The sequence below is a fragment of the Alligator mississippiensis genome, chromosome 9 (genome assembly GCF_030867095.1).
Source record: "Alligator mississippiensis isolate rAllMis1 chromosome 9, rAllMis1, whole genome shotgun sequence".
NCBI classification, from domain to species: domain Eukaryota; kingdom Metazoa; phylum Chordata; order Crocodylia; family Alligatoridae; genus Alligator; species Alligator mississippiensis.
Genome location: NC_081832.1, coordinates 76,865,025 through 76,879,592, shown reverse-complemented (window position 1 = coordinate 76,879,592; position 14,568 = coordinate 76,865,025). Strand labels below are relative to the sequence as shown.

At 52.7% G+C, this 14,568-nt stretch overlaps 1 protein-coding gene across 1 annotated transcript in view; it reads right to left on the bottom strand.

The window, feature by feature from the left end:
* The window catches only part of GALNT10 (polypeptide N-acetylgalactosaminyltransferase 10), a 98,161-nt gene that overhangs the window by 7,509 nt on the left and 76,084 nt on the right, over window positions 1–14,568 (bottom strand). The window contains exons 8-11 of the mRNA XM_014609916.3: window positions 6,597–6,704; window positions 4,508–4,729; window positions 3,427–3,543; window positions 1,713–1,862 (exon numbers count right to left, since the gene is read on the bottom strand). Coding sequence (XP_014465402.1) covers window positions 1,713–1,862; window positions 3,427–3,543; window positions 4,508–4,729; window positions 6,597–6,704 — 597 coding nt within the window. The remainder of the gene's footprint in view (window positions 1–1,712; window positions 1,863–3,426; window positions 3,544–4,507; window positions 4,730–6,596; window positions 6,705–14,568) is intronic.

Below are 14,568 nucleotides of genomic sequence, written 5' to 3'. Positions count from 1 at the left end.
ATGTGGGTTTCTCCAGGCGTGGTTTCCTTTGGGAGCCTGGGTTGACCGTGACTGGCCCCTTGCCTCACTCCTACCTGCAGTGGCGTACATCAGATCTCCTAACCCCAGCGCCAGCCCTCGAAATACCCCAGGTCAGCTCTGCCTGTGCACTCAAAATACCAGAGCAGCGCACAGCTGCTTGGATTCATCTGTCACCATGCTGCCTTCCTCCCCCCCCGGGAGCCAGGGCCAGGTCCGGGTCTCATGACATCTGCTCTGGAAAGCAGAGCGAACTCGAAAGCTGCCTCCTGCTGCCTGCAGGCAGATGTTCTGCCCCAGCCTTGCCTTGTGCTGCACATACTGATCAGAGAGGCTGCGAGGGAAAAGCCTTTTAATTAAGAGCCTATTCACCTGTTGCTGCACAAACACCATTTGCAAGGTATTAATAAAGCTCAGCTGTTTGCGGCAAGATCCTCCGTGTTACTGAGCAGCGGATGTGACCGGCTGCAGACCAGGCTCTGGGCACAGGCAGTACTGTGCAGGCAGCCAGACAGGGAGAGGAGGCACAGGTGGGATGCCCCCTCCTTGTGCAACGGGTCCCAGAGGGCCTGGGCTTCTTGCTGCTCCTTTCCCTTTCCGAAGGGAGCAGCAGGGAGCCGGTTCTCGCAATAAGGGACACCAAAGGGGATATCAGAAGCCTACCCCTGTATGAGCAACAAGGGTAGAGCTACCTGCCTCCTGAGCGAGGCCAACTGCACTCTTGTGAGCGCACGTGACACGCATCTGTATTGAGCTGTGAAGACCAGGCAAAGCAAGGACAGACCCTGAGCTGGGGATGCAGGTGCTCCGCCGGAGTCCTGGGTCTGGTTTTGGGGCCTGAACTTCAAGAAGGGTGTGCACAGAATGGAAAGAGTCCAGCAGAGCAATGAAAATGATGATTAGGGGCCTGGGAGACAAGACTTACAATGAAAGGCTGAAAGATCTGGGGTTACTTAGTTTGGAGAACAGATGACTGAATGGGGGGTGTTGATTACGGTCGTCAAATAACTGAAGGGTGATTACAGGGAGAATGGAGACGGACTTTTCTCTGTGGCTGTAGGGGACAGGACTAGGAGCAATGGACTAGAGCGACAGCAGAGAAAGCAGATGGGAGATGAGGAGGAACTTTCTGACCCTGAGGATGGTCAAGCATTAGAGGGGGCTGCCTAGAGAAGTGGTGCAATCTCCGTCCTTGGAAGTTTTCAAGAGCAGGCAGGACGGACCTTGGGCTGGGATGGTTTAGTCAGGTTCGAGTAGGGGCTTGACTAAAAGCCCCGGCGAGGTCCCTTCCAGCCCTATGTTCCTATGCACTCAGGGCTGCTGTGTACGCCAGTGGCTCCTGGCCTGGCACTCACAGCACCAGAGCGGAGGGTACTGGCAGCTGCGCTCTGCAAAACAACCATGTGTGCACATTGCTTTCACTCTCTCCAGTGACAAGTGGCTTTAATGTTCTCCCTACTCATAAGCTGTGCTCCTGGAGGAGTCCTGCCTTCAGGCACATAAAGGCTATGCCCACACCCCTCCTGATAGCACCACCTTTGTTACTGCCAAAGCGACAAGGATCTGCCTAGAGAGTCTCTTGTCACAGCTACATGACTAGCTAGAGAATAAAACATGAGCTGTTCTCATAAGGAGCCCCGGGAGACCACCGAACAGCCTGACATGTTCATAAGGAAGTGCACGCATGCACTCACTTTTCTGTATCGCCAGAGCTGGTTCCCCTTCATCCCGTGGCAGTCGTAGAGGGTCACGGGACTGCTGTGGGAAATGGCGTCGAAGCAGAACTTCTTGGTGTGCTGCGGGTCCCCGGGACGGATGTCCTCTCGCCAGCTGAACGTGAACACCTGCCAGGACACCAGCATGTCTCCATCAGCACGTGGGAAGTGAGGAAGACCCAAAGTTGAGGAGCTGAGGGGGTGTTATTTTGCCTACAGAGTAGGCTGCTCTTTATCTGGGAAGCTCTTTTCTAGGAGGGGAGGGAATAAGCCACTGCTATGCTTGGAAGCTCTGGTGTTGGATGCAGGGGTCGGGAGGCTGGGGTACGTCTGCACTGCAGCCGGCCCAGTCTCCATGCTGCTGCTGCCGACACCAAGACCCGGTGTTGCTGACTTGGGGTCTAACGATGCCTGTGGTCTGCCCATGCAGCCGCTTGTGGGATCTGAGATCAGGCTGGTGCTCCTCAGGCCGTGAGAAGCTGTGCCATCCGCCTGGCAGGAAAGGCAGCTCTCAAGCGGCCCTGCACCAACACCTGCCTTTCTCTGATCCATGCACATGCCGCCCTGATGATGGACCGAAGGCTGTGGCAGGGAACAAAAGGACCAAAGAGACTTGTGGTGATATTAGACAGGGCAGCAGCTCTAGGCAAAGCCTGGACGCTGGGGTAGCAACACGCACAGAGCCGAGTCCGGCTGGGAGTGAGTGGTCTGCAGGGAAAGGAGCTGGAGATGGGAGATTGCAAGGGAGCAGGAACACTTCCTGGAGCAGCAGAGAAGTGGCGTGGCTTCCTCATGCTGCTTTGAATCCAGGTGGTCAGTCCTGCTCTGCTCTCCCCCAGCCCAAGGCAGTTTGCATCCAAAAGAAAAGACCATTATCATTTAGGAGCCAGTTAAACACAACCCAAATCACGGTCCTCCTAGACGCACACACCCACACACCCACCGCTGCAGCCAACTGCTCCTGGAATCCACTACCAGAGCTACAGCCCCTTTTTGATCCCCCCCCCCCCCCGCCCAAAACTAGTTTCATTCCCAGCTTCCTTGCATCCAAGTGCGTGTACAGCAGCCTCCGATCTCCTCATACTGAATCCACTTCCACAGTCACAGATTGCTCCATCACCGGCCCTTGGCTTTCTAGATCTCTTTTCAGCTCAGCTGCTCCACGGTACACAAACTAAGCCTCCCCTCCCGGTTTGTGACAATAAAGCTGTCATTTCTGGCATGTCGTGCACCCAAAGGGCAAGTCGATCATCTGGCTAGTTTCATCTCTCGCCAGCAATGACCAGTAAGTGGTTACTGAGAGTGCCTGCAGGCTCATTCATATGCATGAGGCATCTCTTATCACATCTTCCAGCGGAGCCTTTGAAGTTAATATTCACTTTGTTACCTATCATGACTGCCTTGTTACCCGCTGCTGTCATGATGTTGGCATGTTGTTTTCTCCTGCTTCAACATCAGGGTGAAAAACTCCCTAAGCAGCCTCCGAGGCTCCAGACCCCTTCCCCCTGATCTTTCCTACGACACCAAGAGCCAGAGCCTGCACCAGAGACTGTCGGTTCGTCTGGTCCTTAGGCCAGTGGGTAAGAACCCTTTCCATTGCCCTGCGCTCCCATGAGAAGTGGAGCCACTGCAATATTTACAGCCCCAGGTGAACATTTAAGGACAGTTAAAGATGGAAGGAGGGTTCAGGTACCTGCACGTTGTTCCAAGCTGCCTCCCCTCTGCCTTTCACACAGGTTTCCAGCCGCAGCGGGGCTCCCAACGCGCCGTGTTTCGTGTCTACACACAGGCCGGTGCCCAGATTCCGGATCTGCAACGTTAAGCGACTTATTAGTTCTGCCGTTGTAATCTTTGTCCAAGCGACGGTTGAGAAGCAGGATGATTTGAGCATCTGCCTCCAACAGTGGCTGGCTGCGCGACAGCCCAGTGCCAGACCCCTTCTGCTATTACACAAGCGAGCTGGCGGCACTTCAGCTGCCGGGAGGCATGCAAGATTGATAAGGCAAAAATACGATCAATCTTAAATAGCCCAATAATCTGCCTTGGGTGTCCTGCGCGCTGCAGACGTGTAAAACCTATTATTTCATCATGCGCCGCGGACCGAACCTGCATGCTTATAGCACTGTTTATCTCTAGACCAGGAGCGCGTGGGGATCCAGGGATACTTGGATAAGCTGTTAGGAAATAACCGTTACATCTGCACATTACTACAGTGATAGGCATGGAGCAAAACTGTAACTCATACCCCAGTACAAGGTTTAGCCACCTGTTGTTGCTTGAGAAGTTGCATCGTAACAGCTGATGTCTGCACCTGACTCTCCCCATCACTTTTAATGCTATATCTGTCTACAGCTAGAAATCACCGTCCTTGCTGACCTCCATTTTTGCAGAGGGAAAAGCAAAGGTGCAAAGCTAAATGACTCACCTAAGCTCTGCCCAGACACCTGGGTTGTTTCTAGCTCTCCTGCCGAGCACCAGGGAATCGTTCTGCCTCCCCCGGTGTCACGCGCTGTACAGAAGTGGGTCAGTATGCCACATCTCCCCGTGGCTAAGCACTCAGGGAATGTCATCTAGGGCATCTGCTCTGTTCCCCAAGCTGGCCGGAGCAACCAGAACAGGAACGCCGCTCTCTGAATCACCGAGAGCCGGGGCTGGGGAACACTGATGCACGGTCTGCTTGCGGGAAGGGGGCAGAGCGGTATCAGAGCTCCCAAGAAGCTCTCCTACAACCCCGTGGCCAGTCAGCCCCAGCCGGGCACGTTCAGCGGCCTCACCTCTCCCCACGCTGCAGCTGGGGGCTCCACCGGTGGGTAAAACTTGGGCAGGTCCCAGGCCACCTCGTTCATGAACCACTTGAAGCTCTTGCAGTTGAGGTTGCTGCGCAGCTCCTTCTGGGAAGCCACGTCCCCGGCGGAGAGGTGCCGGTACTCCGGCCTCCGCTGGTAGATGTACTCGGCGTACTCGTCCATCCACACCTCGGCCACACGTTTCAGGTTCTGCGCAGGCAAGAGAGCGGGGAACAGGGGGAAAAGGGTGAAACGACTGTCTACATGCCTATGAGGATCCCAAGAAGAGTCAGTGCCTGGGCTTGGAAAGGCTTTTTATTTAGATGCACACTGCCTCTCAAGCTGGAGAAAGCAAGCCCATTTTTATTACACCCTTGTACCCAGGGGCTTATAGGAAAAGATTTTTTTGGCTGAGGTCAAGACAGACTTCTGGAATTCAGCCATCGTGTCCGGCTCCCCGCAGTGATGAGAACAGCATTAGTCACAAGTTGTTAAAAAAAAAATAACAAGCCTGAGAGCAGAACGAGCGACACCAGTAAATGCCACCAGACATTTAAAGGCCTGAGATGAAAGCTTCCTGCCTCTCCCGCTCTAATTCAGGCTGCTGCATCCTTTCTGTCTTCCTTTCTGAAGCCGATTTGCGGTGCCCGCTCCAGCAAGCATCGGCTCACACTGCTCTCTTCTCCACCTTCAGCTCTGCTATAGAAAGAGCTATTTAAGGGAAACGGGTCTCACATGCTGCATTCAATGAAAATAACGCCGAAAAGCCCAGCAGCCACGAGATCCTTTTGTGAGCTAACTCGAGCTCTGTGCTATCCCTGGAACAAGAGTCCTGCCTGTATCTGGGAGAAATATGGCTATTGACAGAGATGCAGCAGCTAATGGCACATCTGGAACGACGGTCACTGGATGGCTCCGTCAGTCTTCCCAAATGTTGCGTGTGAACAGCTGGATGGACATCGGCACTGACCGCCACAACTGAGCTGCCCAGTGACAACAGGCCAACACGGACAGCCTGATACCACAGGTACAGCAGGACCTGAGGGTGCCATGGGGCACATCTCCGAGCCACACACACAAACTACCCGATAGTTTCCAGGGAGGGTTCGAGCGTAGCGCAGGTGGCACTCGCTCACCACTGCATCGTACAGCTGCACTGCACCAGGCCCGAACTGAGCCCCAGGTGGATGCACACTTTAGCCAAAACCATCCCCTCATCTGGCTTGTTTCCACAGCTTCCCACTGGACTGCCCTGCCTGTCCCCAATTCCCTTTGATGTCCTGGAGGAGCTAAGGAGGAACATCGAAGCATTGCAAGAGACTGTGCGCTGTGAAGACTTCTGATGTCTAAGAAGGCAGAGGACAGAAGAGCACAGGCTCGCTTCGGGAGGGAGCCACATGGTCCAAATCCCTCGTTAGCCCAAAGCCCATTTCAGCCCGTCAGGACAGGGGCAGGAGGCAAGCTCGTTCTGGGTGTTGCTTTGCAGCCTTGTTCCTATAAAACCCGTTCCCAGCAGAGGGCACCATCGCCCCTTCCCAAAATCTGCGCTCCGCGGCCAATTTTAGAGAGCTGGCGCGCAGCGTGCAGGCTTACTGCCCTCCCTCCCTCTCCGAGCTAAACTAATTAAGAAATCAGACTGGACAGGCCTTTGCATCCTGCAGAATTATAGCTTGCTTCTCCCGTGCACTGTGAGGCTCGCGGCAGATATGTCTTTCAGCGCCTAAGCGGTGCTACCCCTACTCCGAAACGTGCCGCTCCCAGTTTTTAGCTCTCGGGCAATTGGCATTTCCTCCTGAGAAAGCCACACTGTACCTTTTGGTGGGGATGGCGGTCCAAGTCACAACTATATTGGCCCTAAGACTTTCCATCACGGCCAAAGTTAGCTTCCAGATGCAATCAGACATGCTCTCAGCAAGGGCGATGGGGAGAAGTGTGCCTGCCCTCGGAAGACGGGTTTGCTGTTGCTATCTCCATGCATGAGACAGCTTAGATGAAGCTCAGCCTGGTCAGCTCCCCAGACGTAGCTGCCCCTTTGGCACCCAAAGCTGCAAAGGAAGTTAATGAGGAGTGTGCTCACCCGTGCCAGGCTGACTCCGGTCGGGACCTTGTATGGCACATATTTCCTGTAGATATGGCCCACTCGGGAGCAAGGGATGTCCTCCATGCGGCCGCTGCACATCCACACCTGCGGGAGGGCAGAGAGGGGCAGACATGCAGTGAGAACTCGCTCCCGATCCAAAGCCCAGCTTCCAAAAGCCAGAGAAGAAAAAAAACATTCAACCCATCTCTGTGCTTTAAGTCGCATCTTCTTTGCCAAACGCCCTCTTGGTATTTTGCAAACCTGACTCCCATTGCCCTGGCGCTCTCAATTTAGGCAACGTGTTAGCCAACTGGCTGCACAGGCGCTGCCTGTATACTCGGCCATCAGTTGGCAAGGCCCAAACAATGTTGAGCATCGCAGCCCAGTGCTGGCTTAAGTTAACGGGGGTGGTTATGGCACACAGGAGTCATGCCGATTAAAAACTGGACCCTTGTGCAAAACCCTGTGCTCCATATCCAATAGCCCAAGGCAAGCAAGACAGCCCTGTAGTTCAGATAGTGTGGTGCACAAACTCCTTTGAAGGAATTATTCATAAGCCTGCCTAAGCTTCAAACCAGAAAATACTGGCTCCTACATGCCTCTGTGCTCTCGCTGGGTACCAGGGTAAGGTCTTGGAAGTTGCCACTGTGATTTTAGTGCTGGCATGTGCCCTTACAATTAGAGGAAGTCCCTGCCTGGTGAAATGCAATTACCTTTAAAAGCCCTCAAAGTCAATGGGAGAGAACATGAGTTGCAGAATAACGACCTGATGCTTGATTAACGTCAAGGTGAGGCCAAGAAGTTTATTTTCCAGGCAGAAAGCATCGAATCTGTGCCAACATCCTGCAACAACTTTCTTTGATTCCTAGAATCATGGCTGCAGTCAGAGGGAATGAAGTACAGCGACTGCCGGTCTCTGGGCAAGCAGAAGAAAGCTTTTGCAGGGGTGGAAGGAATACATCTGCATGCTTCGTCAGAAAATATCTAATCTATTATTGACCAAAGCACCTTACATTTTTAGAAAGGGGCTGCTTTATGACTCTGTTTGTATGTTTTTCCCTCTAAAATGCTGCCTCAGCAAAAGAGCTGGGCAAACATTTTAACATCCCGATGGATGCTCCATTAAGGGTATTGCTGGCTCCTGCTGACTTTTTAAACAGCTCCTTCCAGCTTTTGTTCCCTACAAATGAGTCACCGCTGTCTTGCCCTTCATCCCCTCTTCGTACCCAAAAGCACTATGCACATTTCATAGCTGATGTTACAAGTCGACAGTGTTATTGGTCCCTCCATTAGTCACGCCTGATTTGCGCTGCTGCAATTCACTGGACAGTGAGCGTAGTAAAACAGTCTCATGTAGGGAAGGCCATTCATTAAATGTCCAGGGCTACAATATTCACTATGTGGCAAGGACAAGCAATGTTTGGCCAATGCTTCTGCATAGTCCCTAGCCACGACTCTCACGTCTGTTGAGTGTTGTCTTTAGCCAACCTCCCCCCGCCATGCCTAACTGCATCAAGCTAATGAAGTTTTGTCTCTGTTGGGTCAGTTCCTGCGGGCAAAATCCCACCAACTCGGTGCAGACACACGTAACAATTATACCAAGTGACGGGGGTATACGTTGCTCTGATGCCACTTACATCTGCATGTTCCTACAGCAATGCAAGAGTCGCAAAACCCCTGCAACCATTTCAGTCCGGGTCAGCTACAGCAACTTAGCTGGCTTAATACACTGCCGGAGGATGCAGGACTTCTCACTGATGCTCAGGCCTACAAAATGGCGTTTTCAGTCTGATCCTAATTGCTGCCGGTCCATCTTGGGCGCTGAGCACAGGGCAGCTGCTACAGATGAACATGGTCTGAAATCACCGTTATAACTTCATGCTCTTCTATCAATAGGTGCTGTTGCAGACGAAGAAACTCCTCTCTCTGCAGTGCAAGAGGGCCTGCGGCTGGAACAGGATTCTGCAGCTTGGACGTACCGGAGGAAGCACTAGCAACTGAGAAGCCTGCAAAGATAGGCGGGTGCCAGCCCATGAGCTGACTCAAAGACCACCTTCTCCACCCAGAAGCATGGCCTACCTGTGAGGTGAACAGGGGCCTCTCTCACCCAGCCTACGTTGAACCTCCGCTGTCCTCTGACCATGGGCCAGATGCTCTCCAGCACTCTTCTAGTGGGGATGAGCAAGCTTGGAGAAGCCAGGCGAGAAAAGCAGGCTTGGCCTATGCAGCCTGGCAAAGAAGATCTCAGCCACGATGGGAAAATACCATGCATGATACCGTGTGATGACACGCAGCTATACGAGGTCAGGTGCTGAAAATGCATGGGGCAAGAGATGGGGCTATGGACCTACTTTCCGCTCGCACTGTAAAACATCTGGCTGGCGTGAGTCTATAGCATTAGGCAGATGCAACGGCAAAGGCCAGCTGGGTCCTCTGAAACTTTCCAGCAGCTCCATGTGCTCCAAGTGCCGCCGCAGCCCTCCAGAAGCACGCCCGCTTCCCATTCACTCGTTGCTGCTTTGATTTATTTTATTAGCGAGCTGCTTTGTGCGGTGACAGAACTCGTCGCAGCCTGCATAAAGACAATTACCAGTCCTTATCTATAAAATGGGAAGGAAATGGCAGGGGGAGTGTGACATTCATCAGCAAAACAGAGCTAACAAAAAGCAGCAGAAAGTTAGTACTAACGGGAGGAGGGAACCCCCCAGATAATTAAGGACTTGTCGAGGAATACATGGAGGGGAAACAAACCCTGAGCGCCAGAGCGAAGGGAGGAAGGCAACGCGCTCTGCTTGGTTGTTTTAAAATAAGGGCACGGCTCATCTTCGAGACATCAAGCTCTGTAACAGCGCTGGAGCAAAGTGCAGAAGACGCCTTCCCTTTCCGTCAGGCGGTGTCCTGGGAGTGCACAGCCTTTATCCGGACTGACTGCTGTCTCCCCATTAACATCGGAGCTGGGGTTTTCTGCACGGCGCCTGAGCAAATATAATCTCTCTTGGTTGACGAGACGGCAGACATCCGAGTTCCGGTTTGATGAGCTGCGCTTCTCAGCTCAAACAGCCATTTGCTAAAGCTCCTCGAGGACAGCTAAATCCAGTCAGGGAAGCCAGTGATTTATGCAGGGAGCTCATCAGGTCGCTTAAGAGAAGCGGGGCCCTGCCATTTCCGAAGTCCTGAGCTCAGAGGCTAATGCACACGACTTCAGTGCAGCTGGGAGTCCTTCTGCCTCTGAAGTCAGTGGGAGTTTTGCAGATGACTTGATCGCAGCTAGGACTAGAAACAAGGCTGAAACCATGGGCTTGTTCACGTGCTTGCACAAGGGACACCATTCCCATCTGTTCCCGGGGACCGAGAGCGACAACCCGTATACGCAAAGCCATGGGGGGTCTTGAAAGGAAGCACAAGGCAAACCTTCAACCCCTCTCCCCTACCCCGATGTTCAGCAGCTCCACTCCCCTTCTGCCGCTGCAAAAAGCAGCATCAGACAAGACTTCAGGAAAAAAATACAGCTGCCATTAGTGCAGGAATCCAAGTGATTTGGGCACACGGGGTTTGCAGGTCCTGAAGGCTGTGTCATGATGACATGCTTCCCTAGAGGGAAGTCAAGAAGTTAGCCAGGACCGAGAGAGAACGGTTTTCTTCAGCCCAGCATGGGAAAAAGAAAGCAAGGGGCCTGGGAGCAGGAAAGGGAGAAAGTTGCGGCTTGTGCAGGTGCTGTTGTGAGGCCCGTGGAAAGGAAAGGAGGATCACAGCTCTCCGACGAAGGGAAGGCGAAAGCCACGGGAGCAGCAGGGAAGAGCAGCTAGGACCGGTCTCAGCCCCACCGCTGTGAGCATCAGCTGCCCCCAGAGCTATGAACTTCTTCATCCTCCCCTGACAAGACACTAAGGTCGTTCAAAGACTCGGCACAACACGCCTTCCCCAGCAGCAGGCTGCTCGCTGCCATCGGGAGCATTTTACACCATGCCAGTAGCAGCTCCCGATAATTGCTTCCTGGGTTGACACCCATCTCCTACCTGGTGCTAGGTCAGAGCCTCCTTTGGGACCAACCTGATGGAGAGGCCACCTCTCTACTCCAAATGAATGGAGGAGGAGAGATCCCTTCCCCACTTTTCATGGGAAGCGGAGACTGCACAGAAGGAAGGAAGATCTGCTTGGACTCAAGGAAGCGACAGAAAGCCTGGCCTGGTCGAGGCCGGGCCAACGCAAGAGAGCCGACGACTCGGCGGTGCATGAAACCGCTGGATGGAGGCCACCCCCTCCACAGCTGTGCCCGAAGCCTGGCACCTGCGGAGAGGCCAGCGGAGATGGAAATCAGCCAGCTGCTGCTCCAGCAGCTGGAAGGGGAAGGGGAGCGAGGCAGGCAGCACTGCAGAGTCCCATTCACCGGAGAACACGCCACCTGATTTATTGCTGTCGGCAGCAGAGAAGTGTTCACACGTGTGCTTCTCGGGGAGCACGGGGACTTGTGACCCCCAGAACCAGCGCAGAAGGCATTACCGCTGCTGACCAAGACAGCAGGGCACTCGACATACAAGCACAATATTTCCTTGTCCCCGCACCACCTCGGCACCCTTGGACGGGAACAGCGGGTGCTTGGATTTCTGTATAGGGTGACAGCCTCCTTATTTATAGCCAGATGATCCCAATATGGAGCCCTAAAAATATGGTTCAGACCGAGGCATCAAGGTCAGGTGCTTCCCAACCTCCAAGTCCAGGTGATAACGAAAAAAAATGCAAGGAGGCTGGCGAGCCATGCCTTTGCCCTTCAGAGGCTGCATGCACTCAGCCCTGGGACTGTCCACATGCAGCTTCGACTTCTCATCTGCTCCCCCTGGCCTAGGCATCAGCACTGGGATCACCTTTCCTGTGCCCTTGATTTAGGCAGTGCAGTGCAGACTATGCACATCTGGGAACAAGAGCCCTAGAAGGACTAACGTAAGCAGAGGATGGGATGGCAGATGAAATCAGGTGTTGGCAAACGCTCGACAAGGTAACAGGCTGGCTGGATCTATTTAAATGCCTGGCACATGCTGGGGTGTTCTGAATTAGCTTTAATCTTGGGAAGAAAGTATTTAGATATCTGCGCAGGCTGCACAGCATGGGCATCTGTTGAATTTAAAGCAGTGTTCAAAAAAAAAAAAATATATATATATATATATAGCGGTGCTATTAAAGCCACGTTCAGGCAAAGACATAATGCTTCAATTCCAATGCCAGTTTCTACAGCGATGACGCATCCTCACCCCACCTTTGGGTAGTCACGTCCTCTCCAAAGAGGTAACGCAGGGGTGTTGGATGTATGGCCTGTGGAGCCAAGTCATGCAGCCTGTGGGCTCTTGGAGAGCCCGGAAATTTGGGGTGTGGCGGTGTTGACCCTCACAGCAGCTTCGGAGCATGCATCCTCTTGCCTCTTCCTCCTGAGCTGGCCTCATTCTCCTGTTTTCCATCCATGTGGTCTGGGCAGAGCAGGGGGAAGGGACAGTCATTGCATGGACAGGACATTTCCACACTTACTATACGAATACCCAGGACAAACCCTAGCACAGCCTAGGAGCTTCATCTTGGCCCCCAGCTGAAACTTAAGCCTCTACTAAACACGAGCTGCATCCTCCTCGCCATTCAGGCTTATCATCGCATCAGATTTGGGTGGATTTGCACACAGATGGCAAGGGGCAGGTTCCTAATCAACAGGCACACTTTGTGCCAAAGTTTCGAGTCCTGCTCCAGAGCGCAGGGGCATCACAGCTCTGCAGGCAAGTAAAAATGCCAGAACTGGACCGGGGCAAAGCATTTTCCCCTCCAAAACAAATCAATGGGCTTGGCTAGCAGCTTCCAAAACAAGCCAGCCTGGAGACACCATCCAGCCCGGGCGATTGCAGCCTGAATTAAGGTTGGCAAACCGCAGAAGGCCCTGTTTGCAGTTGCTTAGAAATAAAAAGCACCAGGTAAGCATGGCAGAGTTGCCAAAATGCACCCATCTTGTGCTCTCAGGAAAGGCTCCCATCTCTGCGCCGTACCTGGGCGCCCAACCTGCTCCAGCTGAAGGTGGAGGGTTTTCCTGCCGCTGCTCATCACGCTGCAGGCGAGCGCAACACTTTGCGCAGGTCCTCCATGAAGCACATTATTTTCGTGTCATTGCTACCATTACCCTAATCTGTACCCGGCAATTAGGGATGCTCAGATAACAGCCCAGGCCTCTGCACAGGTTCCAGGGATTTTATTCTTCCCCTGCCCTTGCCTCTCTCAACCTGTTACTGCTGTACAAACAAATCTCTCACTTTTGATAGGCATCAGTGTTTTCAGTCTTCCACATGGACACATAGCTTTCCTATTGTTTGACAGTTAATTACTTGTTAATGAGCCCTGCTGCTCTGGGATCTATTAGCTGGTATGTTTACACTGACTTACGGCAGCTGAGGAAAATGAAATACTGCAGGTTTTTGCAGAGGCAAGCAAAAATTGTGACTTACAAAGTTTTTAACTGCCTGGAGACAGACTTTTCTCCTCCCCTCTGCACTCCTTTTCCTTGTACTTCCCGGTCGTGGCTCTGGACACTTTTGGATGACTCTTCTCCTGTACTTCGACAGAAAGCTCTTGCTCTGTTTGTACCATACCTAGCACGGCGGGTCCTGGGCTTTGACAAGGGCTCCTAGCTGTTAGTGACCTCCCCACCCCAATTTAAAAGACAAGATGGCAAGCGATTCAGGAGACCTGTAGCTAAACTGGCTACTCGTGATAGTTTTCAAAGCAGAAATGCAGGGAAAGATTCAGCTGGACAAAAGTGGTCATAAATCTTCATGGTCTTCTGCAGCAAACACTTCCAGTCCACCTGCATGCAGGATCTTTGTCCCACCACTGATGACCTTCTCCGGTGCATACCGCATGTTCCCCAAAATCTGGAGGACCTCTCCTTCCCCCCACTCGGGTCACAACACGCACCAGCCTAGTTAAGCCAATTCTCCCTTTCCTGTCAAGACCAACAAAGGCATTAAAGGACCAAAGCAACTCCTCTTTGGTGTCAAGGAAACAACCGTTCCATTTCTGACCAGAAAGGGCAACCCTCTTTTCTTCTTCCCCCACGTTGGGGTTATTGGACTTGTACCATGATGCTCCACGGGTTACCAGCCATGAACGTCTCAATGGAGAACATCCCAGCCCACATTTTCTACATCAAATACCAATTGCACAATCCCTTAAGCTATTAGCAAGGGGCAGGAGCAGGACAAAGCCTTGCATTACAGCGCTGAACATGAAAGGAGCATCCTCTGTGAATAATCTCTGGAGCAGAGGATCTGGAGAGCTGGCCAGTTGTGATCTGCATCTGAAGACTTGCCCCAGCTTGGAGCAGTTCAACCCCCTTCCCTTGCTCATCTGCCCACTTTGAAGATCTCACTTCTCTTAATAAAATTAAATCCCTCTCCTGGTTCAGGCCGAGTGCTGTTTGCCAAGCACCAATACATTGCCTGCTGCATTTCCTACAGAGAAGCCAATGCACTGCCGCTTGCTTTCCGAATGGAAAAGCAACTCGAGGACACCGGTTTGTCTCCTCAAGAAAGCAAAAAGCCACGGCACTGCCAGTTCCTGTGCGAATGCTGGCTCGTTATTCTGCTTTTAACGGTGCTGGTTATTAAAATAAAAACATAAGCTGCGAGAATCAGAGCACAGGTGCAAATGGATTTGCAAAGTGTGAACTGCAGCGTGTACATGCCTGGCGGGTGGAGGGGGATGGAGGCAGCTGTGAAAGCAAGAACCACCACACGCAGGCATTGGTAGCAGAGGCAGCCTGGTGCAGGGGTCCGAAGGGCCTGTGCCCACAACACAACCGGCCTGTACGTGCCGCTTGGATTAGGCTAGGCTAGAAATCTGGCACTTATCTAACAGCAAATGCTTTTCATTGCCATATAATCTGAAGCTACATAGGGCTTTTGACAGGCATCCATGTCCATACATAAGCACATACATTGAA